We start from the raw sequence: 23,887 nt of genomic DNA, 5'->3' as shown, positions 1-23,887 counted from the left end.
CCCCTCACACGTGCACCCGACAAGGCCCCGAGTGTTTCAGGGGACCAGACACGGGCCGGGACACATCCACGAGGGTGGATACAGCCACTGGAGACCCGCAACAAGGTTCGAACCTCCTAGAAGCCACGGACCAGACCCCTCCGTACCCTTCCCGCTTCTCCAAGTCCTACCACATCCCTCAGCCTTTCAGACCAAGGGGCAGGTGTGCAGGCGAGCGCGTCTACAAATTCGCTCATGAGGACGAGGACACGTAGGACGGCCACACACGGACAAGCAAGGCCGGGTCCTCTCACCCCTCCCGGTCTCACCCACACGGGCAGCCCGGCTCCGAGCGCAGCAGCGGCAAGAGTGGGGGGCAGATCACAGAAAACCCCGGCCCGGCCCCGTTGAGCAGGAGGACAGTCCATCACCCTCTCAGTCAGCGGCTCCTCTTCTGGACAACGGAGACCACAGGACGGCTGCGCAGACGCGTGGGGAGCACTACGGGCACCCCTGCGGAGCCCGGTGGACGGCGGGGCTTCTGGACGGTGACACAGTGGTGTAAAAGGCAAAAGAAGCAGCGGTCGATAGCCGAAGACACAACTTTATTGGAAACAGGAGTGGGGGGCGCAGGGGAAGACTAGGACTCAGGCTCGGGGGCCGCTGGGGGCTTCTCGTCATCAGGGGGACAATCGATGAAGTCAGCCAGCATGGCAGCCGTGTCATCCTGCTCCTTTCGGGGCAAAGACACGCCATTAGAAGCGGCCACACGGGGAAGAGCGGGGCGGCCGAGGTCGCCAGGGCACCCGCAGCCCCCGCCCGCCCGCCTCACCTTCTCCTGCAGGGCCGCCGTCTCTGCCTCTGCCGCCGCCTCCATTTCTTCGGCCGCAGGCGTCTCCGGTGGGGGTGGCACCTTGTCACCCCCGTTCTCAGTCCCCTCTTCCAGCAGGGGCGGGGGAGCCGAGGGCTCCTCCTCCACCAGCTCCTGGGGCGGCGGCCCAGCCGGGGGGCTCCCCGCTTCCCTCTGCCCCTCGCCCTGGGAGGGGAGCACCTCGGGGGCCAGCGTGGGGGCAGCCTCGGCCCCCGGCTCGTCCTCGGGCCCGGGCTCCTCCACCTCCAGCAGCAGCCCGGGCTCCACTCCGGGCTCGGGCGGGACCTCAGGGGGCTGGGCAGGGGGCAGGGCAGGGGCCGGGCTGGGGGGCGGAGGGCCCCCTTCTTCGGCCGGGCCGCCTGCCGGGCCAAACTCCACCTCTTCCAGCTCCTCCAACTCGTCCTCCTCCTCCTCGTCCTCGTCCTCCTCTTCTTCCTCCAGCTCACCTTCCTCCTCCTCAAACTCCTCTTCAAACTCCTCTTCCTCCTCTTCTTCCTCCTCAAAATACTCCTCTTCCTCCTCCTCTTCCTCCTCGAAATCCTCCTCCTCCTCCTCCTCTTCCTCCTCCTCTTCTTCCTCCTCCTCCTCCTCCTCCTCCTCCTCATCGCTGCTGTTGATGTTAATAACTGTCAAGTCTTCTTCCAGCGCGGGGGTTCCTCCGCCACCAGGCGGCCCTTCGGGGACCAGCTGGGGTGGCGGCAGCGCCACGGGGCCCGGCACGGGGGGTGGCGGTGGGGGTGGGAGAGGCCCCGGGGCCGCGGGAAGCTCTTCAGGCTCCTCCTTGGCCGGCACGGGAGGGGAGGCTGTCGGTGGCCCGGCCGGAGCTGCAGGGGGGGGCGTGGACCCCGTGGGGGGTGGGGGCGGCAGGGGCGGCAGCCCCTCGGGCACGATCACCACGCTGTCGTCGGAGTCGCTCTCCAGGGAGATCTCCACGTCGGAGGCCTCCTCCTTATCATAGTGAACAAAGGCTGGTCTTGGCACTCGGCCCCCGAAAGTTTCATCTGGGGGCACGGCCGGTGGAGGGGTGCCACTAGGGGCAAGGACGGGGTCGTCGTTTGAGCCTGCCCGGTGGTTCTCAGGGCCAGGCAGGAGCCGGGGGGGTACAGACACCAGGCCGGGGACAGACAGGCCTAAGTGGTTGGCTGTGGCCGGAGGCCCGGGGCGTGTGGGGGGCATGGGGCCCGCCGGGGGCATGGGGCCCACGGAGGGCATGGGACCCACAGAGGGCATGGGACCCACGGAGGGCATGGGGCCCGGGGGGTGGAAGGGTGGGGCCCTGAATGGAGACGGGGCCTCGGGAGGGGGAGCCGGGGCAGGCGCGGGACAGGCAGGGCCCATGGACTGCAGGGGGGGAACGCGGGGGTGGGTCAGAGCGGCACAGGTCACCAGTGCTTCTGAGCAGAAGGACGAGACCTGAGGAAAGACGGAGGCGGGCGTGGCATCAGGGACAGGACAGGGGTTCATGGCCCCAGAGAGGGCGGGCCCGTGGCGTCAGGAACAGGACACTCCCGACAGCGCAGGGGTGGGCTCAGGTGGGCAGTTACCTCCAGGCTGTCCTCTCTCTGGCCCAGCGAGAAGGCTTGCAGGGCACAGGCGAGGGGAGGCGGGCAGCGGGGAGACGGCGCCAGCAGCAGGGCCAGCAGCAGGCGGTACAGCTCCCGGCGGCAGCGGGAGCTGGTGTATGGGGAGCTGCCCAGGACCTCGCCCTGCTGGACCCCCATGACCAGGGGGAGCACCAGGTCGTGCAGTCTCTGAAAAGGACACGAGCGCACCTCGAGACGTCGCCAAGCCCACCCGAGCCTTGTCCGGGTCTGCACACCCCACCTCGGGGGGCAGCCCCCGCGCACGGCAGCGCCCGTCTCCACTGACCCTGTGAGTCTCCTCCTTGATGAGAGGCCCGCACATGAGGACGGTCCGACTGAGGCCTGGGGGAGGAGAGGGCGTCTCAGGCGGGCCAGTGGGGCTTCCGCAGCCCGAGCCGGGCGGCGGCCCCGGCCCTGACTGGCTCAGTCGAGTCGCTGGGCTTCTCGACAGCACACCGGGGGGGTCACAGGAGCGCCTCCGGTGCCCAGGGCCGCGGACAGCACAGGCGGGTGAGGAGGCATGCTGCGCACGCACGCGCAGACGTGCTCGCAGACGCGGGGAGAGGAACCTTCCTCTCCATGCGGCGGGTGGCGGGCCATGCGACAGACAAGACCCAGAGGAAAGTCACCCTCGAACCACACGATACCGACTATGCTCCTGCTTCCTGATCAGTGACTGCGAAAGCAGGAAGCCCCGCTGAACAGACTGCTGGGGGGGAGTGGGGGTGGGAGGGGACACAAGCTCCGAGGGGCAGGGACCCCCCCCACCCTGTGCTGCGGCAGCACGGGGCAGGTAGCGAAGACCCTGCGGGAGCAGGAAGAGCCCGGAGCCCCATGTGACGCAGGAGCCCGGGCGTCCGCAGCCCCGGGCCGGCCCTGGGCCTCACGGGCACCGCTTCAACAACGGCCCCAGGCTGCCGGGCACGGCCTCACCCACCTCTCAGCGCGGCCGCGCACACGTCGCTGTTGGCGTTGCTGTCCCCCTTCCGGTGCCCGGGCGGGGCCGTGGCCTCCCCCATATCCAGCTTCAGCTTCTTGGGGGCGCTGGGCTTCCCGGACTGCAGTCCCCCATCAGGGCTCCCCCGGGGGCTGCGCAGCTGGCAGAGGAGGGAAGCGGGAGTCACACACGTGGGCAGACACAGAGATTAGGGAGCAGGGGCGCGGGGGACGGTCCCCGGCCAGGAGCACGGGCCTCGCTCACCTTGAGAGCGTCGGCGGGCGGGGAGATGTCACTGAGCAGGTGGGAGAGCAGGGCCTCCCCCGAGGCGCCCCCCTGCAGCACTCCCGCCGAGGCCCCGCACACCTGCACCCACAGATCTAACACGGCATACACCTTGGTCCGCACGGCACTGAGGGGCGAGCGGAGAGAAGCCTGTCAGGGGGCCACCGGCCAGGTCCCCTCGGGGCTCCCGGCCCACCCTCCCCTCTCTACCCCTCCTTCGCCGGTCACCTGTAAGGCCTCTCCTGGCCCGGAGGGAGGGCATCCCTGCCGAGGTTCCAGGCATTGAGGACCTGGGGAAGCAGGCGGCTGATCAGGGCCCCGAAGCGCAGGAGGCGGCTTCCACACCTGGGGGTGAAGACAGAACAGGGACCCCGTTCTGGCCCCGCCCCTTCACGACACCCCACCCCTTCACGACACGCCGCCCCGTCCCACTCACGCGAGGATGAGCGCGGAGAGCAGGTCCAGGGCGTCCAGGTGGATGGAAGGCAGGAGCAGAAGACGCAGGGGACCGTCCCCAAGCAAGCTCTGCAGGACACACGGCAGAGGGAAGGCGCGTGCGGGAGGGAAGGGGGACCGCACACGTGTGCACACAGGGAGGAGCCCGCCCCGCGCCACAAACCCGTCCCCGGAGACAGACCCCGGAGAGAGGAGGGGAGGCACGGCTGACCCCGGGTTCGCCCTCCCCTAGGGAAGCAGGTGCCAGAAGCATTCCTAGACGTGTGAGCGAACCCACTGGGATGTGCGTGTGTGTCACGAGAAGCCCGGGGAGCAGTGGCGTCTGGACAAGAGGAAGGCGCTGGCCGGCACAGCCTCAGGGAGGGCCCGATTTGCGGGCTTCGCCTCCTGCACGGTTCTCCCAGTCGCCCCAGTCCCGAGGAAGGGCCGCGGACAGAGCACGAGGTCCACTTACGATGTTCTTGGCACTGATGCTGAGGGTCCGGCAGATGATGTCCAGGATCTCCTGCACGGGGACGGACACGGGAGCCCCAAACTCAGAGCTAATGGGAACGAGAGCAGGGACACCCTCAGCACGGGCTCCCCAACGGGACCCCCGCCCTGGCCCCCCGCCTCCTCCCCGGGGAGGACGACCCCCCCGCCCCCCGCCCTCACTCACACACCTGAGCAGGAGCCCCAGGCAGCGTGCCAGACCCGAAAACCTGTGCCGAAGCCGGAGGAGGGTGTGGGCGTCACCGTCTTCCGAGGGCGCGAGCAGCACATCCAGCCCGGGGCCCTCACACTGCACGGGGGCTGTGCGGAAACATCGGCACTTCGCACCCCGACGTCCCTCTTCCGTCCCTGTCCCTCTCTCTCACGGGAGGTGACCCCCGTGCTGAGCCGCACCACCCCACACCGCCAGGCGCCCCTCCCGGGCCCCTCCTGCGGCAGCCCCTACCCGTGTCCGCTCCCTCGTACAGGGCCCCCAGCAGGCCGTGCAGGGAGGCCAGCAGGCTGTGCAGTTCCTGTTCCCAGCTCTCCGTGTGCTTCAGGCCCTGGGAAAAGCCGGCCCCCAGCGAGGGCAGCCTGGCGTAGCACTCACAGGCCAACTGCAGAAGAAACGTCAGAAAGCAGTCAGACGGGAATGCGGCCCAGCACCAGGGCCACCACCCCCCGACCCCCGGCCCCAACGGGCCGAGAAAGAGAGCTCGGAGGGGAACAGGAAGGGACGGTGGGGCGGAACACAGATGGGGTGGGGAGGTGACGTCACAGTCCGATGGCAGTGACAGCAAGAAAAGCCAAGGAAGAGAGAAGAAAGCTCCAGCTCAGGCCCCCAGAGTCTCCACCCCCCTCCTTTTCCTTTACCTGCTGGAGCTGAGGGCTCAAAGCATCCACGCGAGACAAGAAGAATGAGGCCAGCTTGCCCTGGGTCAGGGGACAGAGAGGAAGAGGCTGGTGAGCCAGCGCCCAGGCCCTTCCGTCCTGCAGACCCAGGACGCAAGGCAGGCTAACGGGCTCCGTGCCTGGAGCGCACCCGCTCCGGGGTCCAAAGACATCCCGAACGTCAGCCCTCACCCTCAGCCTGCCTCCCGTTTGGCCCCACAGACACTGGGCTCCCTCCCATTGATTTCTGCAAAATGAGGGTCCTCTCCCTCAGGCCAAAAGGACGCAGTACTGAAAAAGCAGCAACCACCACACTCCCACCCCTGCGGCTGAGACACGACGACAGGTGCACGCAGGGAAGTGTGGCCCTAAGCCGAGGTGCGGAGGGGCGAGGGCAGGGCAGGGTCAGGCAAGAGGAGAAGGCAGTGTGGCAGGGCCAGGTCCCCGCCCTGGGCTGCGGTGTCACAGCGCCCACACGAGGCCTCACTGGGGGGCCACAAGCTCTCTGGGGCCAGAATCGGGGCCTGGGAACGTGGCAGGGAAAGAAATGTCTTTATCATCTTCACTAACCCGTAAGTGAAACGCAGGGTTTCCTTCCGTTATAAACGGAGACAAAAAGCCACGGTGCCGTCGGCAGTGCCCCTGACGGTCACCGGCAGAAACCGCTTGTTTTCACAGCACGTTATATTTACAGGCGTCCTGAAACATCGCTCCGCTAATCTGAAACGTCAGCGGCTATTAGGTCCTGTGATCTGATGCATTAACGGCGAACTACACGCTGCTCCATCACAATTTTTTAAAACACCCATTTCGGTCAGAATCGGTTTCCCTCGCAATTCCACGATTTTACGGCTGTGAAAACACTGGCACAAATGAGGGCAAGAACACTGACGTGAGGACACAGAAAGAGGGGACGGACCCCACCTGCAGGGGCAGAGTCAGGAGGACACAAGGCATCAGCAGGGGCAGGGGCTGGGAGGGGGCAGGCCGGCCAGGCTGAGGAAGGGGATCCACCTGGGGACACACGTCAGGAGCAGACGCAGCCTCCACCCCAGGCCGGAGGGTCCCCACGCACACAAGGGTGACCTCGCAGGAGAAAAGAGCGGCTGTGGCGCCGGGGGGCCCTCGGCAGGGGCTCGCGGATGGAAGCGGGTGGAAGCGGAGCATGTGGTTCGGAAACCAAGCAGACGGCTCCCTCCCACCTGCCCCGTGGCAAGCGCGGTTCTCGCGGACCGGTCCCACCGGGACGGGGACAGCGCTCTCACGGCTGGTGTGGTGTGGGAGGGTTCAGAACGCTTCACGGAAGACGGGAACCGCCCGCGGGGGTCTGGACTCCCCGGCCCCCAAGGAGGACATTTCCTGGAGAGCGGCCGGAGGCCCACGTGCGGTGGCGCCCTGCCCTTCTGGTCACCTTCCCCGAGATGCTGGTGCAAAGAGCCGGGCCGAGGCCAACACAAGTCTGCGTATGCGATCGCGACGGAGCACAGCTCAGGGACGCGGCTCTGAGCAGGAGGCTGCCCCAGATGACCCAGCAGGCCAACCACAGCGACGTCTCACTCGGAGAGCGCACGCGTGCACCCACGCGAAGGGCGGGAGCCTCTCCAGGGGCTTACTGTTCCGGCTCATCCCGAGGAACTACTCGCCCATTCGGCGGGGGGAGGAGAGCCTCCGCGGGGCTGACCTCACAGACTCGGGAGGCTGGAGGCCCGTCATCTGGGAGGGGTCATCCCGGACTCGGACGCCGCCGCTGCCCTGGGACGAGCCAGGGGGCAGACGGACACTCCAAACAGCACTTATCAGTTTCCCAAGTACAAGCCGCCCTGGAGCCTCTCACAGATTCTTGTCTGAAACGTGGTGTCCACAGGGGGACGCTCTCCAGATGACACTGTGTTCTCAGCGAGCCGGAGGCAGGGACCCAGGGCCCGGAACATCTGGAAGTCCTGCTGTGACCTTTGGGAAGACACTCAAAACGCAGGCCAGAACGTGTCCCCAAGGCTGGGGATTAGCGTGGATGATTGTCCTCTCACAGGGAGACCAGAGGCACCCACGCAGGATCCCCTGGCGTCCAGCCCCCCAACTGCGGGAGTCCAGCAGGCGGCGACACCCCAGCTCCCGCCTCGGGGCACAGGTGAGGGCGGGGGCGGGAGGACGCGGGCCCTCAGGAGCCGCACCAGAACGGACACCCGCCCTGACCGGTGGGGGCTCGGGGACAAACACACGGCCTGTGTGGTTCCAGACGCTAATTTACAGAGCGCTCCGGAAGGAAGGCAGTTTTTACTGAACTTAGCACAACTTAGGCTGAATTTTATAAAAACAACCCAACTCGACTTTAGAAAAATCTAGCAGTTGCTCCAAAGGCCTTCTTGACAAAATCTTGCCCTGACTACCCAGAGATCCCATCACCTGCCATCAGGGTAGCCTGTGAAAACCCAGACTGATGAGGACCTGACCCCGTGCCACTGAGAAACAGCTCGAGGAACCGGTGCTAAAGCCTCGGCGGACACGCTCCCGGCCCACGGCACGTCCGCCCCCAGGGCTCCGCGTGGCCCTCCCTCCCCCAGCCGAGACAGCCGACCGGAGCCGGCATCCGTGCGGCTTCCCCGTGGAAGCCTATCGGCCCATCCAGGCTACATTCTTAAGAGCTTCTGGGGTCTCTCCCATGGGAAAAGCACGGCTCGAAGGGCCGACCGACGCGGCACCCGCCCTGGCTTCAGAGCTACGAGGCTTGCTTGCAGACCTGACGGGTAGATCGGGGAAACCGCTCCGGGCCCGCGTCCTCGTCTGTCTCAACCACCGACACCAACCCCCCGGGGACCACCGCCGTGACAGGGTGTCGGCCCCGTGGCCGCACTCGACGGGTGCCGCCATCAGTTCTCTCGCTTTCCTTTACTTTCTCGACTCAATCGCAGAACCAGGGGATCTTACTTTCAACGTAAGACCCCCTAACGGCAAACTCCCCTAACTGGTAACGACGGTGGCCGACAGGCAACCACACCGCTGAGCGCACAAGGAGCCACCAATCTGCCACGCATTCCAGTTCCCTACAGCTCTGTGCGTCCCTCTGAGTGGCGGGACGCCCGACGGTCTGCCGAGCAGCGCGGAGTATGACGAAGGAAGAAAAACCACAACGAACGGGCCACCCGTTTGTTCCCGGGTACGAGGCTGGCGTCCGAGGCCACGAGCCGGTTACGCGGCACTCTTTAACGTACTGCTCTGACACAACGTGTTGTTACTGTGCCTCCTGGACAGTAAAACTGCACTTCTCTCCCTGAGCTCCCCCCTCCCCTGACCCACTGATAGATACCCTGCCCACGTGACCTAGTAAGGCTTCGTCAAACAGCCGCCTTGCGCGGGTCATGACAGCTTGGGGGAAAGGGTGGGGAAGGGACAGAGAGCTCAGTCAGGAATACAAGTTGATACGGGGAAGTGAGAAGTCAGGAAGGCTTCCTGGAGGAGATTACGCGAGCTTCAGGAACAGAGTACGGCGGGAGGGTAGGAAGGCGGGGAGGGGAGGAGGGCAGAAGGGCCGAGTCAGGGTCAACAGCCTAGACTCCAGCCATAGACACGGGTTCTGAACTTTCTCGACCTCAGGGAAGTTACTTCGTTCCTTCAGCCGTGAGGACGCCATGAGAGAGCATTTAAGCGCTAGGAGGCGGCACGGTCACAGCTGCTCAGAACACTCCGCGACGCGACCCGACGCGACCCGACGGTCTGCGGTGAGACAGCCACCGCGCTGCGCACGATCACTTACCTTGAGAGACCCACAAGCCCGAGGAAAGTAGGTCATGCAAGCCTTCATCCCCTCCATCGCGGAGAGCTCACACTGTGGGCAGAACAGAAAGTGAGGCCGGGCCAGAGAGCCCAACGTGCCCACCCACACCCCACCTGCACACCCCCACTCCCCCCGCTCCCCCCCCCACTGCCCGCTGCCCCCCACCCCCCCGGCTCCCCTCACTCTAGCTCCACAGAGGGTAAGCGCTGTGAGGGCTCTCACCTCTGGCCTGAGGCCCAGCAGGGAGGTGAGGAGGCCGGGCAGGTGGTTCGTGGAGATGTCCCGGAAGAGCGTGGGCAGCTGGGCCGCGTACCGGAGTAGGTCCCTCAGGACGGCCACGGCCAGCTCCATCGTCGGGGGCGGGTCCTGGGACTGAAAGTAGCGACACCCGTGCTCCCAACCTCACCTCTGCGGTCGCGGAGAGGAGGCGGCGCGACACGGGGCTTCTGGGAAACACCACGGGGAAGGTCACCACCGGCAGCAAACCCACCAGGGAAAGGCGCGCTGGCGACACGGGGCACCCCAAGGCAGCGCCTTGGTCCACAGAAAGGACGCGTGTCTACATGTCAGCATCACGGGCGTCTGGGGGCCCCGAAATCTGGGAACGCGCCTTCCAGAGCCCACTGACGGAAGTCTCAGATCCTCCCGTGCTGCACGTCCCTGCTAGGAACGGAGAGGAGCGCTTCGCACCGAAGCTTCAGCCATAACAACACCGCCCCGTGTCGCCACGCTGGCTCCTGCCTGGCTCAGACCCACCCTGGACTCACGGAGGAAAACGCCGTCTGGATCTAGAAGGGCTTCCCAGAAGGAGCAGGAAGCACCCCTCTCCCGCCAGACCAGAGGCCCCCGGCAACCAAAGCAGTAAGAACGCTTAGTGGGAAAGTGAGGGCGGGGGGCCTCCTCCGGTTACCCCACCGCACCCTCCCCTCGACTGGAACCTTCTCCACCACTGCCACCGTCACAGCGGACACGGAAGCCCAGCCACGGGGATGCCCCCGGCTTCCCGCCGCCGCGACTCCCGTGCGAGGACCAGTCCCCTCTTCTCAGAACCTGACACCATCACCCGGCCCCAGGCCTGATCTCCGGCCGGTCCCCCCGAAGGACTCCCACGGACACTTAGCGGCACGGGGGTGCCCCCACCGGAAAACCCTTCTCCGAGCCCCTCCTGGCTCTGCCCAATTCCTCTCCATCTTGAAAGGACTGTCCGGCTTCCCGACTTCATTCCATCTCCCCACTCGCTTCCCCACCCCCGGGTCAACCCGGCCTCAGAGTCCCCCGCTCGGCCAGAAGCACTTCCCGGGCCTCATAACCCAAGCTGCCGGATTGGAAACCAGTATTCGTCCTCACCTCCCTCCACCTCGGAGGGGCGTAAACACCTTCCCCATTTCCACACCACCCGCAGTCCGGGTGTCCCCGTGAGCTCAGCCTCCCCCACCTGACCGCTACGTGTGGTGCGCCTCCGAATCCCATGCGGGTCGGCACTCCAGGGCACTCGCACCCACCCCCCCACCCAGCTTCAGCTGCCACCCACTGCCGAAGGGGCTCTTCCCCTTCGTAAGACGCACCGACGAAAGCCCGCACCTGCTGAACCCCCGGGGTCACGCTCTGAGATCAGGGGTACGCTTGCCAAGAGGGCTTCTGACCAAGAGGATGGCCAAGGCCACGAGCCCGGTGCTTCCACCCGTCCCCTACGAGCCTGGCTGCCCCCGCCTCCCCCCCGCCCCCGTGCCCTGAAATCCGGGAGTCGTCCCGGACACGTCCTCCCCTAAAGGGTTCTGCCATCGGGACCTGTCCACTGTGCCTCCGACCCTCTCTTGCACTCAATCTACTTCTCATCGTGTCTACGGCCTCTTGTCCAGTCCCAGCTACCCTGACGTCTCCCTTCTGCGTGGTCTCCCTGCCTCCGACCCGGCCCCCTCCTAGTCCCTTCTCCACACAGCAGCCCAAGCAACCCTTCCAAATGCAAATCCGATCACGTCACTGCCACCACCTCCTTCTCCTCACCTCTACGCAAAACCTTCCACGAACTCCCACCGTTGCGAGAATACACGTGCCTACAAGGCCATACGTGGTTTGGGCCCGCCTGCCTGCCTGCCGTCGTGCGTCATCTCACACGCGTTGTATAGTTCTTGATTTTTGTTTAAAGTAGGCTCCACGCCCAACGTGGGGCCTGAACTCACAACCCTGAGGTTGAGAGTCATGCTCTACCGACTGAGCCGGCCGGGAGCCCCGACTTACAATCATTCAAGCAAAGTGTCTTGGGTCACCAGACTCTACGGTCTGTGGGTGCCTGGTGCCTGTTTTTGCAAGGCCCACAAGCTAAAAACGACTTTTGCGTTTTTAAATGGGTAGGAAACAAAAAAAAGGGAACAAAACGTAACAACACCCATGTGTGGTCTGCACAGCCTAAAACACTTACCATCTGTATCACAGAACGTACAGAATTTTCCAACCGCCATACGGTACACCTGAAACTGCTACAACGCTGTAGGTCAACCACACTTCGATAACACAGTTTGGGGGGAAAAGAAAGGCTGCCTGGGGGAGCATCTGGGTGGCTCAATCAGAGAAGCATCCGACTCCCGGTTTCAGCTCATGTCTCGGTCTCGGGGCCGTGAGTTCACGTTCCACGCTGGGCTCCACTGCGGGCGTGAAGCGTACTTAAAAAAATAAAATAAAACGGAGCACCTGGGTGGCTCAGCTGGTTAAGTGTCCCAACTCTTGATCTCCGCTCAGGTTATGACCTCACGGTTCGTGAGACTGAGTCCCGCGTTGGGCTCTGTGCTGACAGAGCAGCGCCTGCTTGAGATCCTTTCTTTCCCTCTCTCTCTGCTCCTCACCTGCTTACACTCTCTCTCACTTGCAAGATAAATTTTAAAAATAATAAAAAGGTTTTATTGAAATATATATTTTAATAAAATACAATTTAAAAAGGTGGCCCGAGATAGGATAAAACACTGCCCTTCGGTTATTTTGTTGAGGGAGAAATCAAAGGAGTTACGTTGAAATGACGCACTCAAAATAAGTCTTAACGATAAACAGCACGATCTAGAGAGCTTCTGAAGAAACAGAAATACAATTACGTTAAGGCCTTTGGTATCTACTCCGCATAAGTATTTGAGAAAGCTTTCGGTAGTTTAAAAATTCAGAAGCTAATTAAAACCAGCTGGGATCTGGGGTGCCTGGGTGGCTCAGTCGTTCAGCGTCCGACTCTTGATTTCGGCTCAGGTGATGATCTCACAGTTCGTGGGTTCGAGCCCCCACATCAGGCTCTACGGTTAAAGTGTAGAGCCTGCTTAGGATTCTCTCTCCCTCTGTCTCTGCCCCTCCCAGCTTGCGAGCATGAGCGCACTCTCTCTCTCAAAAAATAAAAAACAAAAAAAATTTTAAGTCGCTGACATTTGAAAGCTTTCACGTGCATTTACAACAGGGTCCGCAAAGTACAGTACATTTCAAGAGCAACATGGATATAAGTATGCTTTGGTTTCAGGGGAAAATTAGAATGACCACAACTGAGTCTATTTAAGAAGAACATCCTTCACTCGGATACACGGATTTCTATGAAGGGGTAAACTGTTCAAGGCCACCACAGAGGTAAGATTCATCAATCTGCTCCAAATACATCCTCTAAAGATACGAGTACCAACTCAGTAGAATGAACTCTTAGGGGATGGTTTATATGCTGTCTTTTCCAAATAAAAGTTGCTGTTTTTCTTCATTTCCTCCATCTGTAAACATTCACTCCACAGAAAGCTCCCCGACCCCTGGATTCCAGGGACCATGAAGGCAGGGTTCAAGTCCGCCTTACCACTGTCCCCCAGAGCTCAGCACTCGGCCGCAAGTGCTCAGAACACGCTCACTGAAGAACCGGGTGGGGAGGCCATCAAAGGGCGTAAGAGTAGAAAAAAATTAAAACGTTAAGAGAGGAAGAAAGGAGCAGCAAAAAGTAAGAATACTAATAAATAAAAACAAAAATAAAATACCGGGGAAAAGGAACTTTCGAGATGTCACGTGTTAGAAAGGCTAGCGAGGAAGTGCAAACGGTCAAGGGTCGCAGTGTGTGAAAGGTCAAATGTGAATTAAAACAACCCCGTGGATAAAAATATCAAAGGGTCTCCCGCAACGTTCCCACGTGCACCCGTGCTCCCTGTTCGCGGGAGACCGCCAGTCCTCTCTGTCCTCACGAGCCCGAGCCCAGGCCCAGCGCCCACAGCGCACCGGGAGCACCGGGATGGAGCCGGGGCGGGGGCGGGGGGCAGCCTCACCTGTAGGACCTGCTGGATGCTGCGAAGCCAGGACACACAGTGCTGCTGGAACAGCTCCGTGGGGCTCTCCCCCACCAGCAGGGACAGCAGACACAGCCCTTCGAACCTTGCAGGAGACGAGGGCGTGAGGACAAGCCCGGCCGCGGAGGAAGCTTGTTCTATGCTAACCGGGCAGAGCCAGGCGCTGCCGCAGACCCCCGGGCGCTCTAACTCCCGCAGCGCCAGGAGGGCTCCCGGCGAGGGGTGCGCAGTGGGGATGCGGGGGCCCGGGTGGTCCCACGGGGGGCTGAGGAAACTCGGGAGCTGGAAGGGGGAGGGGGGCACTCAACTCAAGGGAGCCCGTGGAAAGAACGAACCCCTCCCCGCGCTGGGAACGGAGAAGTCTCCGGAATCCGCAGGGTGCTGACAATAGAGGGACAGAAGGACAGATGCACGGCCCACTTCCTAAGGAAACCTCCCCCTAGAGGAAGAACGGGGCGCACACTTACCGAGTTTTCACGGAACCGAGACGGGCATTGCTGAGACCCACCAGCGCCCCGACAGCCGAAAGGTTCTGGGGGAGAGAAAGCAGGGAAGTGCGTGGGGATCAGGATTCTCCCAACCCCTCTCGGCCCCACGGACCCTTTCCTGACATCACACCTCCTCTGAGCCCGACCGCCGTCCCTCAAGGAGTTCAGCCTCTGCCCGCTTTCCAGCAGCGAGTCCCGTCCCGGCTCCCCGCCTGACTACGGGAGCGCCACACGGGGGCAGCCCAACTCGTCCAGCAACCGGACTGCCAAGACGCGGCTCCCTCAGCCCGGTCACCCTGAAGGGCACCCGGCACGGAGGAGACCCCACAAATGCTTGCTGATCGGACGCGGGCTTACCTGGGACCCCCTTCTTCCTTCACCCCCAACCCCTTCTGCTCCCGGCTTCCGGAGAGCCACTAAGGCCAACGCAGACCGAGTCGGCCAGAGTCTCCCTTGCACGTACTCTGGGGGCCCTGAGAGAGGGGTGTCCCCCAGCCCTCCCACGAGTAATTTCCCGACCCCTGGAAGGCCAGACTCCCCTCATAGCCCCCGGACCCACGACTGCGCTCGCCGCTCCTTCTGCCAACAACACCTGCTACGCACGGAGGCGGACGGAGGAACAGAGCTGGACAAGTTAGGGGCCCCGCTCTCGCGAAGGGCAACGTTTACTCGCTTATCCCGCAAACATTCACCCCACATCCGCTTCACGGGGGACGCTGTGTTCGGTGCTGCGGAGCCGACGTTCTACGTGCAGGCGACAGAAGACACGGACACCCAGACGAGAGACCAGGCGGGATGGCGCGAAGCACCAGGGGGCCTGAAAGAGCGGACTCGGGAAGGAAAGCGGCGGCCGGGGAGGGAAGGGAGATGGCGTTCCGTGCGGAGGGGGCACCGAAGCCCTCGCTGAACCTGCCATCTGGGCCAAGCGAAAGCAAGACACGGTCACGCCCGCACGCGCTGCTGGGGAGAACGTCAACCGTCGGGCAGTTCCTCGCGAGGTCGTACGGGCTCGCACGACCCAGCAGGTCCCCTCCTCGGCTCCTGCCCCAGCGACCTGAAAACGTGCACGCCTACACCTGCGCGTGAGGGTTCACGGCATCCTCCCCGAGAGCCGCAAGGTGGAAACCACCCCCCGCCCACCAACTGGTGTACGGGAAACACAGTGTGGCGTGCCCACACGGCGGAGGCTCGTAAAGGGAAGTTCTGAGACACGGGTGAACCTCTAAAAACGTGACGCTAAGTGAAAGAAGGCACACGTTGTAGAACTCGTTTACGCGAAATGGTCCAAGCAGGCAAACATAGAGACAAAAAGTAGAGAGCGGCCGCCTCGGGCTGAGGGCCAGAGAGGGGCTGCGGGGAAACGGGCGGTAACTGCCAGCGGGTACGGGGCTTCCTTCTGGAGTGTTCTCAAATTGGTCAGAGCGGGGACGCCCGGGCCCGGCTCGGTCGGTGGAGCGTGCAACTCTTGATCTCAGGGTCGTGAGTTCGAGCCCCACGGTGGGTACGGAGATTACTTAAAAACACAGTCCTTAATGATAACAATAACAATCAATAAAATTGATCGCGGTGACAGGCGCGCCCTGTTCTTCTTGGTAAAGAACAGCAAGGAGGCGAACTGTCTCAAGGAGAGTGCGAGGCCAGAGTCATAGAAGACGCAGGTCCCTGGGGCCGGGCCAGCGCCTGGCACCCTGCAGGCACCCGGTGACTCTTACTCTGAAGAAGATAAAGACTGTGGGGGGGCGGGGGGGAGAGAACTGGGCAGAGGAGTGATATCGTCTGACTTTTGTTTTGTTTTGTTTTGTTTTAAGTTTATTTTGAGAGAGAGAACAAGTAGGATAAAGACAGAGAGAGAGGCTGGGGCACCTGGGTGGCTCAGTCGGTTGAGCGTCCGACTTCAGCTCAGGTCATGATCTCACAGTTCGTGGGTTCAAGTCCCGCATCGGGCACTGTGCTGACCGCTCAGAGCCTGGAACCTGCTTCGGATTCTATGTCTCCCTCTCTCTCTGCCCCTCCCCTGCTCACGCTCTCTCTCCTTCAAAAATAAATAAATGTTAAAAAAAAAAAAAAAAAAAAGACAGAGAGAGAGGGAGAGAAAGAATCCCAAGCAGGCTCCACACTGTCAGGTCAGAGCCCGATGCGGGGCTCCAACCCATGAACCATGACATCGTGACCTGAGCTGAAATCAAAAGCCGGATGCTTACCTGACTGAGCCACCAAGGCACCCCTTGTCTGACTTATTTTTGAAAACGCAGCCCCAGGGCCGAGCTGCCTCGCTGGGTGGCAGACGCAGACAGGAGGAGGCTGAGACGTGGTGCTGCTTAACCAGCTCGGCACAGAGTCGAATTCCGGATGTACTGGAATTCGACAGAGCCCAAGGCAGAGCCCAAGGATGTGCTGGCAAACGACAGGGGCGCGAGACAGGGAGACGCAGAGCCAACGGAGGTTTGCTGGCAGGGGCCCCGCGGGAGGGGCGGGCTGGGTCACACGTGTGGCACCTGGGCTCCTACTTAGCACCAGAATGGATGTGCCACACAGGCACTGGGCGGGTGGGTCGGGAGAGAGAAGGCTTGGTCGGAGCCCGGATCCGGGAAGCTGTCGGCCACGAGACTGGGTCAGCTCTCCAGGGACAGCGCCCACGCAGAGGAAATCGGCCCGGGTTCTCGGACCGCCAATCATCCAGAGGTGGGAAGCGAGGAGGACCCGGTAAAGGCTGGAAAGGAGTGAGCAGAACGGGTGAAAAGAAATCAGGATGCTGTGCCGGAAGCAGAGGGAAGTCTCAAGAAGAAAAGAGGGGCCAACTGTATGAAATGCCTTGAAAAGGACCGGCGGGGGGGGGGGGGGGGGCAACATTGACCTTTGAACTTCACACCCTGAAGAGCACGGGTGGTCTTCAAGAACCGCCACGGGCCCCTGCAAAGGGGGTGATTCGGTGAAGGGGTGAGGCCGAAAGCCCCAGGAGAACGAGTTCGGGAGGTGACCACCGGAGCGAGGACTCAGATGAGAAGACGCTTACACGGACACGGAATCGCGGGGCAGAAGGCTGACAAGACACAGACGTGCATGTGATCTCCGCACGGCACACATACCAGTTACAGACAAGCCACACTTCACAGTGACGAAACCGGGCAGGTACCGTCCTGATCCAGTGACCGAAGTCACCACCACCAGTGGAGGGGCAGAGAGACACCATGTGCCCCCGATGTGACACGCCAAAATGACACACGGCCGCATCACTCCTGCCGAATCCCGTTACCGAGGGGCATCCTCAAACAGAACTGCCCTGTGGCTCTCCAAAACCGTCGTGATCGTAAGACAAAGAAACCGCTTCAGTTTAAAGAAGACTAAAGACTGGGGCGCCTGGGTGGCTCGGTCGGTTGAGCGTCCGACTTCAGCTCAGGTCACGATCTCGCGGTCCGCGAGTTCGAGCCCCGCGTCGGGCTCTGGGCTGATGGCTCAGAGCCTGGAGCCTGCTTCCAATTCTGTGTCTCCCTCTCTCTCTGCCCCTCCCCCGTTCATGCTGTGTCTCTCTCTGTCTCAAAAATAAATAAACGTTAAAAAAAAAAAAATTTAAAGAAGACTAAAGAGGGGACACCTGGCTGGCTCAGTCAAAAGAGCGTGCGACTCCTGACCTCGGGGTTGTGAGCTTGAGCCCCACGATGGGGGTAGAGTACTTTATTTTATTCTAATGTTTTTATTTATTTTTTAAACAGAGAGAGACAGAGCATGAGCAGGGGAAGGGGAGAAAGAGAGAGAGAGAGACAGACAGACAGACAGACAGATTCCGAAGCAAGCTCCAGGCTCCGAGCTGTCAGCCCAGAGCCTGACACGGGGCTCAAACTCACGGACCGCGAGATCATGACCTGAGCCAAAGTCAGAAGCTTAATTCATTGAGCCACTCAGGCGCCCCTGGGGTTAGAGTACCTTAAACAATCCCAGGGCGCCTGGGTGCGGCTCAGGTCATGATTTCATGGTTCATGAGTTCAAGTACCACATTGGGCTCCAAGCTAGCAGTGGAGAGACTGCTTGGGATTATCTCTCCCTCTCTCTCCGGTCCTCCCTCATGCTCTCTCAATAATAAACACATTAAAAAAAAAAAAAAAAGACTGATCGTTAAATTTTTTTTTTTTTTAAAAAAGAGGCCTAATCCTAAGGGCCTGAATGGTCACGGAAAGTTTTTTTAAAAAAAAAAAAGGGGGGGGGGGGAGTGCCTGGGTAGCTCAGTCGCTTAAGTGTCCGATTTTGGCTCAGGTCATGATCTCACGGTTTGTGAGTTTGAGCCCCGTGTCGGCCTCTGTGCTGACAGCTCGGAGCCTGGAGCCTGCTTCAGATTCTGTCTCCCTCTCTCTCTGTCCCTCCCCCATTTGTGGTCTCTCTCTCTCTCTCTCTCTCTCTCTCTCAAAAATAAACAAACATTTTTTTAAAAGTTTCTTTAAGGGGCGCCTGGGTGGCTCAGTCGGTTAAGCGGCCGACTTCGGCTCAGGTCATGATCTCACGGTCTGTGAGTTCGAGCCCCGCGTCGGGCTCTGTGCTGACAGCTCAGAGCCTGGAGCTGCTTCAGATTCTGTGTCTCCCTCTCTCTCTGACCCTCCCTCATTCATGATCTGTCTCTGTCTCAAAAATAAATAAACATTAAAAAAAAAATTTTTTTTTTTTTAAATAAATAAAAATAAAAGTTTCTTTAAGGGGCACCTGGGTGGCTCAGTCGGTTAAGCGGCCGACTTCTGCTCAGGTCATGATCTCGCAGTCTGTGAGTTCAAGCCCCGCGTCGGGCTCTGTGCTGACAGCTCAGAGCCTGGAGCCTGTTTCAGATTCTGTGTCTCCCTCTCTCTGACCCTCCCCCGTTCATGCTCTGTCTCTCTCTCTGTCTCAAAAATAAAAATAAACGTTAAAAAAAAAACTTTTTTTTTAAATAAATAAAAGTTTCTTTAATAAAAAATTTAAAAAAATAAAACGTTGACATTTGGGGCATCTGGGGGAAAGATACACGAGAAGTCTATTATTCTTTCAAATTGGGCATAAACTTTAAATTATCTCAAAATGTGGGGCGCCTGGGTGGCTCAGTCGGTTAAGCGTCCGGCTTAAGCTCAGGTCATGATCTCATGGTTGGTGGGTTCGAGCCCCATGTCGGGCTCTGTGCTGACAGCTCAGAGCCTGGAGCCTGCTTCAGACTCTGTCTCCCTCTCTTTCTACCCCTCCTCTACTCAGGCTCTCTTTCTCTCTCAAAAATAAATAAACATTAAAAAAAATTTTTTTTAATGATCTCAAAACATTATTAAGCAAAAGAAAAATGGGTGAAGAATCGGAGGCAGGAAGTACGAACAATTCTTTTGAGGAGCGCTGCCATGAAGACGAGGGGAGAAATGGGGCACGAGGCGGGGACGGCTAAAAGCCGCTTGGAGCTGCGTGCCGAGGCAAGGCCCCGACGGAGAGGAAGGTCGGACGAAGGAGGGGGCACGGGCTAGCCCTAGTGCACAAGCAGTCGCCGGGGCCGGCTCGCCCCTCGCCCCAGGAGGGAAGGCAGAGAGCCAGCTACGGTCACCCTGGCAGATGTGGTGGCGGGAGCCCACGGGACTGCCCACCGACTGCCTACCGGCTCGGAGAAGTGGGAAGCGGGTGATCGGCTCAGAGCGAGGGTGCGGAGAAGTGATCGGAGGTTGTCCAGGAGAGCGGAAATGCAGCAGGACTGCTGGGCAACACTAAGGGTCCGCCTGCCGTGACGACGGCCGGGAGTTTTAACTGAGACCAGTCAGCAAGGTTCCGTGTTCGTCTCCAGCTACACCGAGCTGCGCGGGTGCAGGCACAGGACAAACGGAGTTGAACTGAACACAGACGTGGTATTGCCGGGCAAGCACGGTGTAGGGAGAGGGGCAAGAAAGTGATTATGATGGAATTTAAATCGGGGACGAGGAGAAGGGAGAACGTGACCGATCACAAACAGGTTGATTTCTTTCGGGGAGTGAGAAGTGCTAGGAAAAATGAAACGGGACAAAGTGACAGAGAACGCGCGGGACGGGAAGAACTGGCACAGGGTGGTCAGGAAAGACTCCTGCGAAACAGGGGCAGACAAGCTGAGCCCTAAGGGAGAAGTTCACCTTCCCGGGAGTTTCACATCAAGAGGTTAGCGGGGGCGGCCACAGTCCAGACAGACAGAGAGCTGTACGAGATGAGGTCGAGAGGCAAGCAGAGGTCACACAGGGTGGGGCCTCACGCAAAGGGAAATGACTGTATGGTTTGGAGCAAGAGAATGCTGTCACCTTGCTGATGACGTTTTTAAACAGATGGCGCGACTGGCTGCGCAACGCAACAGGGCAAGGCCCTGGGGTACAAGGCAGAATAAGACACCTGTCCTTCTAAGAACACGCGGCCATAGGGGAAATGAGATCTCGGATTTGCTTTAAGATGCCCGGTGCGGGGGAGGGAGAAGAGCTGGGAGGGTGGCCGTTAAGCAATGTTGGCAAAACGTTCATTGTTAAATTGGGGTGATGGGGACAGCATAGGACGGGATACTTCAAAATACTATTTCCTCTACTTTTGTGTAATCTGAAGTAAGTTCCCTACATCTTTTTCAATTACGTGTAAAAAAATAAATCAAAGCCTAGCCGTGTAGATGGGAGGCAAGGAGATTGTATACACGCGAAACGAATAAATAGATCACTTCAATATGGTCTAAGAATGGACAATGAATCATAGGGTGGTTTGGAAAGGTGTCCCAAAGGCAGTGACAAATAAACAGAGAACTGAAACGATTTTTGTGGGGAGCGGGGAAGCAGGACAGGGAGGGATCCCAAGCAGAGACCTACAAGTACGAAGGCCAAGGGCCGAGAAAGTCCAGCTACTAAAGGATTTAAAATGTTTTTTAACATTTATTCATTCATAAGAGACGGACAGCATGAGCAGGGGCGGGGCAGACAGAGAGGGGGAGACACAGAATCGGAAGCAGGCTCCAGACTCCAAGCTGTCAGCACAGAGCCCAATGCGGGGCTCGAACTCATGAACTGCGGGATCATGACCTGAGCGGAAGTCGGACGCTCAACCGACTGAGCCACCCAGGCGCCCCTGAAAGATTTTAAAAGACAGCAAACGGGATCAGAATTTTACTTTGGAAAGCTCACTCCGGGGGTGCCTGGATGGCTCAGAAGGTTAAGCGTCTGACTTCAGCTCAGGTCATGATCTCACGGTTCGTGGATTCGAGTCCCCCCCATCAGGCTCTGCACTGGCAGCGCGGCTTGGGATTCTCCCTCTCTTTCTCTCTCTCTCTCTGCCCCTCCCTGCCTCGGGTGCACACACACACACACACTTTCTCTCGATAAATAAATTAAAAAAAAAAAAATTAGCTTAAAAAAAAAAGAAAAAGAAAAGCTCACTGCAGCTGCTGTGTGAGAAATGGATGAGATACAACAGAATGAGGCAAGGAGACGAGGCAAGGAGACAAGTCAGGGGACTGTGGCTGGAATCGGTGCCAGAAACTGTGAACCAATCCAGCTTCACTGTGGGGTTACCGAGTTACCTGCGGGAAAGCAGAGTCATTGAGCAGGTCAACACAGACGGTCCAATCGGGGGATCTATCCGTCTTTCCACTAAGCTCCGACCCATTTACTTTCCCTCAGTTCTCATCTCGACTGGGCTAGAAAGCCTCTGAGGGAAAAGATCATGCCTGTTTATCTGCCTAGGGTAGAGAAACAATAGCTAGCCCATAACAGAATCTTGATAAAGGTCTGTTGAATACAAGTGTACGGGGAAGCTAAGAAAACCCGCGTACTGAGGGTCCAATATGAGACACACAAGCAGGAAAAAAGTGAAGGCAGAATATGCCACCCCCCCCCCAAAAAAGGCAACACAAGCAATATTAAAAGGGGTCTAGTTTTCCACATCACTTTCAGCTTTGCTCAAAATTCTACTACACTTAGACACTTCGCAGAAAATAAGAAAGACGATAAGTTCATGGGCTTAATGGGCACTGGAGGGAGGAGTGAAAACTTGAAAGACAATGAAAGAAACCACGCGTGTATAGGCAGAATACATAATATTTCAGAAATACCTAAAACCACATGAATTCGACGAGGAGGACTTAGAAGAGAAAATGCATAATCGGCTCCAGCTTCCAAAAGTGGGCTGAGATAGCAGAGGCCCAGTTCTGTCACCGTCCATAGTGAGGAGTAATGTTAAAATCAATGATGAGACTGTCCCTGATAAAAGTGGGGCTAAGACTGTAGAACCATCCAGATCCAACGGGTTGTGACCACCCTCTTCCTGGAAGGAAGCACAGGGCTGGGAAGGTCCCAGTAACAAAGACCAGTCAAGGAAGACCATCTTGAAGGACGGGTAAAATCTGGGGGGGGCGGGTTAGGAGAGGATGGAGAGCAGGAGATATTAAAGGAGCGCCCGACGTTAGAAGACATCATGTCGGACACGTTATGCATTCTTACAGTCAGTGCCTTCACCTGGGCAAGAGGATGGGAGTTCAGGCGAGGATGGGGGCAAAGAGAAAAATACGGAAAGGAGTGGGTAGGTCTGAAAGCTACTTAAATAATAAAATCAACAGGACTGCCTATGAAGCATGTGAGCAAGAATTCAGGATGACATCTGGGTTTCTAGTTTGCAGAACTGCATGGATGTTAGATCCTTCCCTTAGTATAACCCAAAGGACCCTTCTAGGCCAGTCTAGAAAGCTCTGCATGACCTGCCCACCGCCTACTCACCTCACCAGCCTCATCGTGTCCACTCTCTTCCCCCACCACCTCTGAGGCCCAGACACAACGCCCTTCTTTTCAGTTCCTTCCTACCACATGAGCTTTCCACTGCCTGAACCGCTTCTCCCATTTTCTTTCCCTACCCAACCCTTACTCATCCGGGGGGTGGGGAGGGGTCTCAGCTTAGGGCCCCGGGAAAATCTCTGTAGTTCTCCAGGTTAGCTTAGGGGTCCCTGCCATACAATTCTCACAGCGTTTGAAAACATTTTGCTCGTCGCCACTGCCATCTGTAAAAAGGCTCACCCTGAGCTCACCCCTTCGTAAGAGCTCAGTAAGTATCTGTCGACTACATTCACTCACGCCGTCGAAACAATCCCCAAAACCAGATACGCCGGGGCCTGAGATCGAACCCGCTCTTGTTCGAACCCGCTCGAACCACCAAGAGCCTAGCGGTGGAGAAAAACGAGGCCCTTCCTCTTGCCTGAGTTTCTACCGACGGCTTTCCCAGGGCGTGAATGTGGCCCAGAGCGACACGGGCTCCGCTCTCCGCCCCAGGCCCCCTGCCCGCCACCTCCCCGGCGCGGCGGCGGGGCCCCGCGACCCCGGCCCCCGGGAGCTGCGCCCGCTCTCCTCCAGGGCCGCAGGCCACACTCACCTGGGCCCCGCCCACCGTCCCATGCAGCCGCAGGAGGCACATGAGCCCGGGCAAGTGCGCGGCCGAGCGGACCGGGGGATGTACCGGAGCCACGGCGCTCCCCGCGCGCGGCTGCAGCAACCCGGACACGCTCTCCAGCAGCAGCAGGCGCAGACGCGGGCCCGAGCCCACCGCCGAGAGCCCCCCGGTCCCGCCGGGAACCCCGGCCGCGGAGCCCGCCGAGGGCCCGCTGAGAACGGCTGCCGCCATCTTCACCCGGGCTCCGTGGTGGCGTGGCGCGATGACGCAAACGCACCGCGACGGGCGCCGGGTGGGGAGGGGGCGTGAGGAGGGGGCCGCGTCCCCGCGCGCTGGGCGGGCGGAGGTTGGGCTCGCGGCGCGGGCTGCGAGGGAGCATGCGCGGACAGCGGGGCGCCGCGCTCGCGGGGCGGACCACGTGGTCGGGACAAAAGGCGCCAGCGTCCCGGGCCTCCGCGGGCTGTGCCCGGGGCTCGCGGCGCCTCCGCTCTCGGCGCGCCCGGCG

At 60.0% G+C, this 23,887-nt stretch overlaps 1 protein-coding gene across 3 annotated transcripts; it reads right to left on the bottom strand.

Annotated features, from left to right (window-relative positions):
- Positions 1 to 563: 563 nt before the first annotated feature.
- PELP1 (proline, glutamate and leucine rich protein 1) lies at positions 564 to 23,645 on the bottom strand. Of its 3 annotated transcripts, XM_023243559.2 has the most exons (17): positions 23,365 to 23,643; positions 13,999 to 14,063; positions 13,511 to 13,616; positions 9,468 to 9,617; positions 9,225 to 9,296; positions 5,456 to 5,515; positions 5,049 to 5,199; positions 4,774 to 4,903; positions 4,566 to 4,653; positions 4,092 to 4,180; positions 3,884 to 4,000; positions 3,635 to 3,782; positions 3,371 to 3,530; positions 2,720 to 2,775; positions 2,395 to 2,601; positions 812 to 2,263; positions 564 to 712 (listed from the first exon to the last, which is right to left on the bottom strand). In XM_023243559.2, exons 1-17 carry the CDS (start codon positions 23,611 to 23,613, stop codon positions 620 to 622), a joined length of 3,393 nt encoding a protein of 1,130 aa, XP_023099327.1. In that variant the 5' UTR covers positions 23,614 to 23,643; the 3' UTR covers positions 564 to 619. The 3 variants fall into 3 exon arrangements, with proteins under 3 accessions (XP_023099327.1, XP_044900451.1, XP_019672625.2); XM_045044516.1 differs by lacking the exons at positions 9,225 to 9,296; positions 9,468 to 9,617 and having other exon boundaries at positions 23,365 to 23,645; XM_019817066.3 differs by lacking the exons at positions 13,511 to 13,616; positions 13,999 to 14,063; positions 23,365 to 23,643 and adding an exon at positions 9,736 to 10,735.
- Between the last annotated feature and the right edge of the window lie 242 nt (positions 23,646 to 23,887).

This window comes from Felis catus, chromosome E1 (genome assembly GCF_018350175.1).
Source record: "Felis catus isolate Fca126 chromosome E1, F.catus_Fca126_mat1.0, whole genome shotgun sequence".
NCBI classification, from domain to species: Eukaryota; Metazoa; Chordata; class Mammalia; order Carnivora; family Felidae; genus Felis; species Felis catus.
The sequence above is the reverse complement of the archived record's forward strand: the minus strand, read 5'-3'. Positions and strand labels throughout refer to the sequence as shown.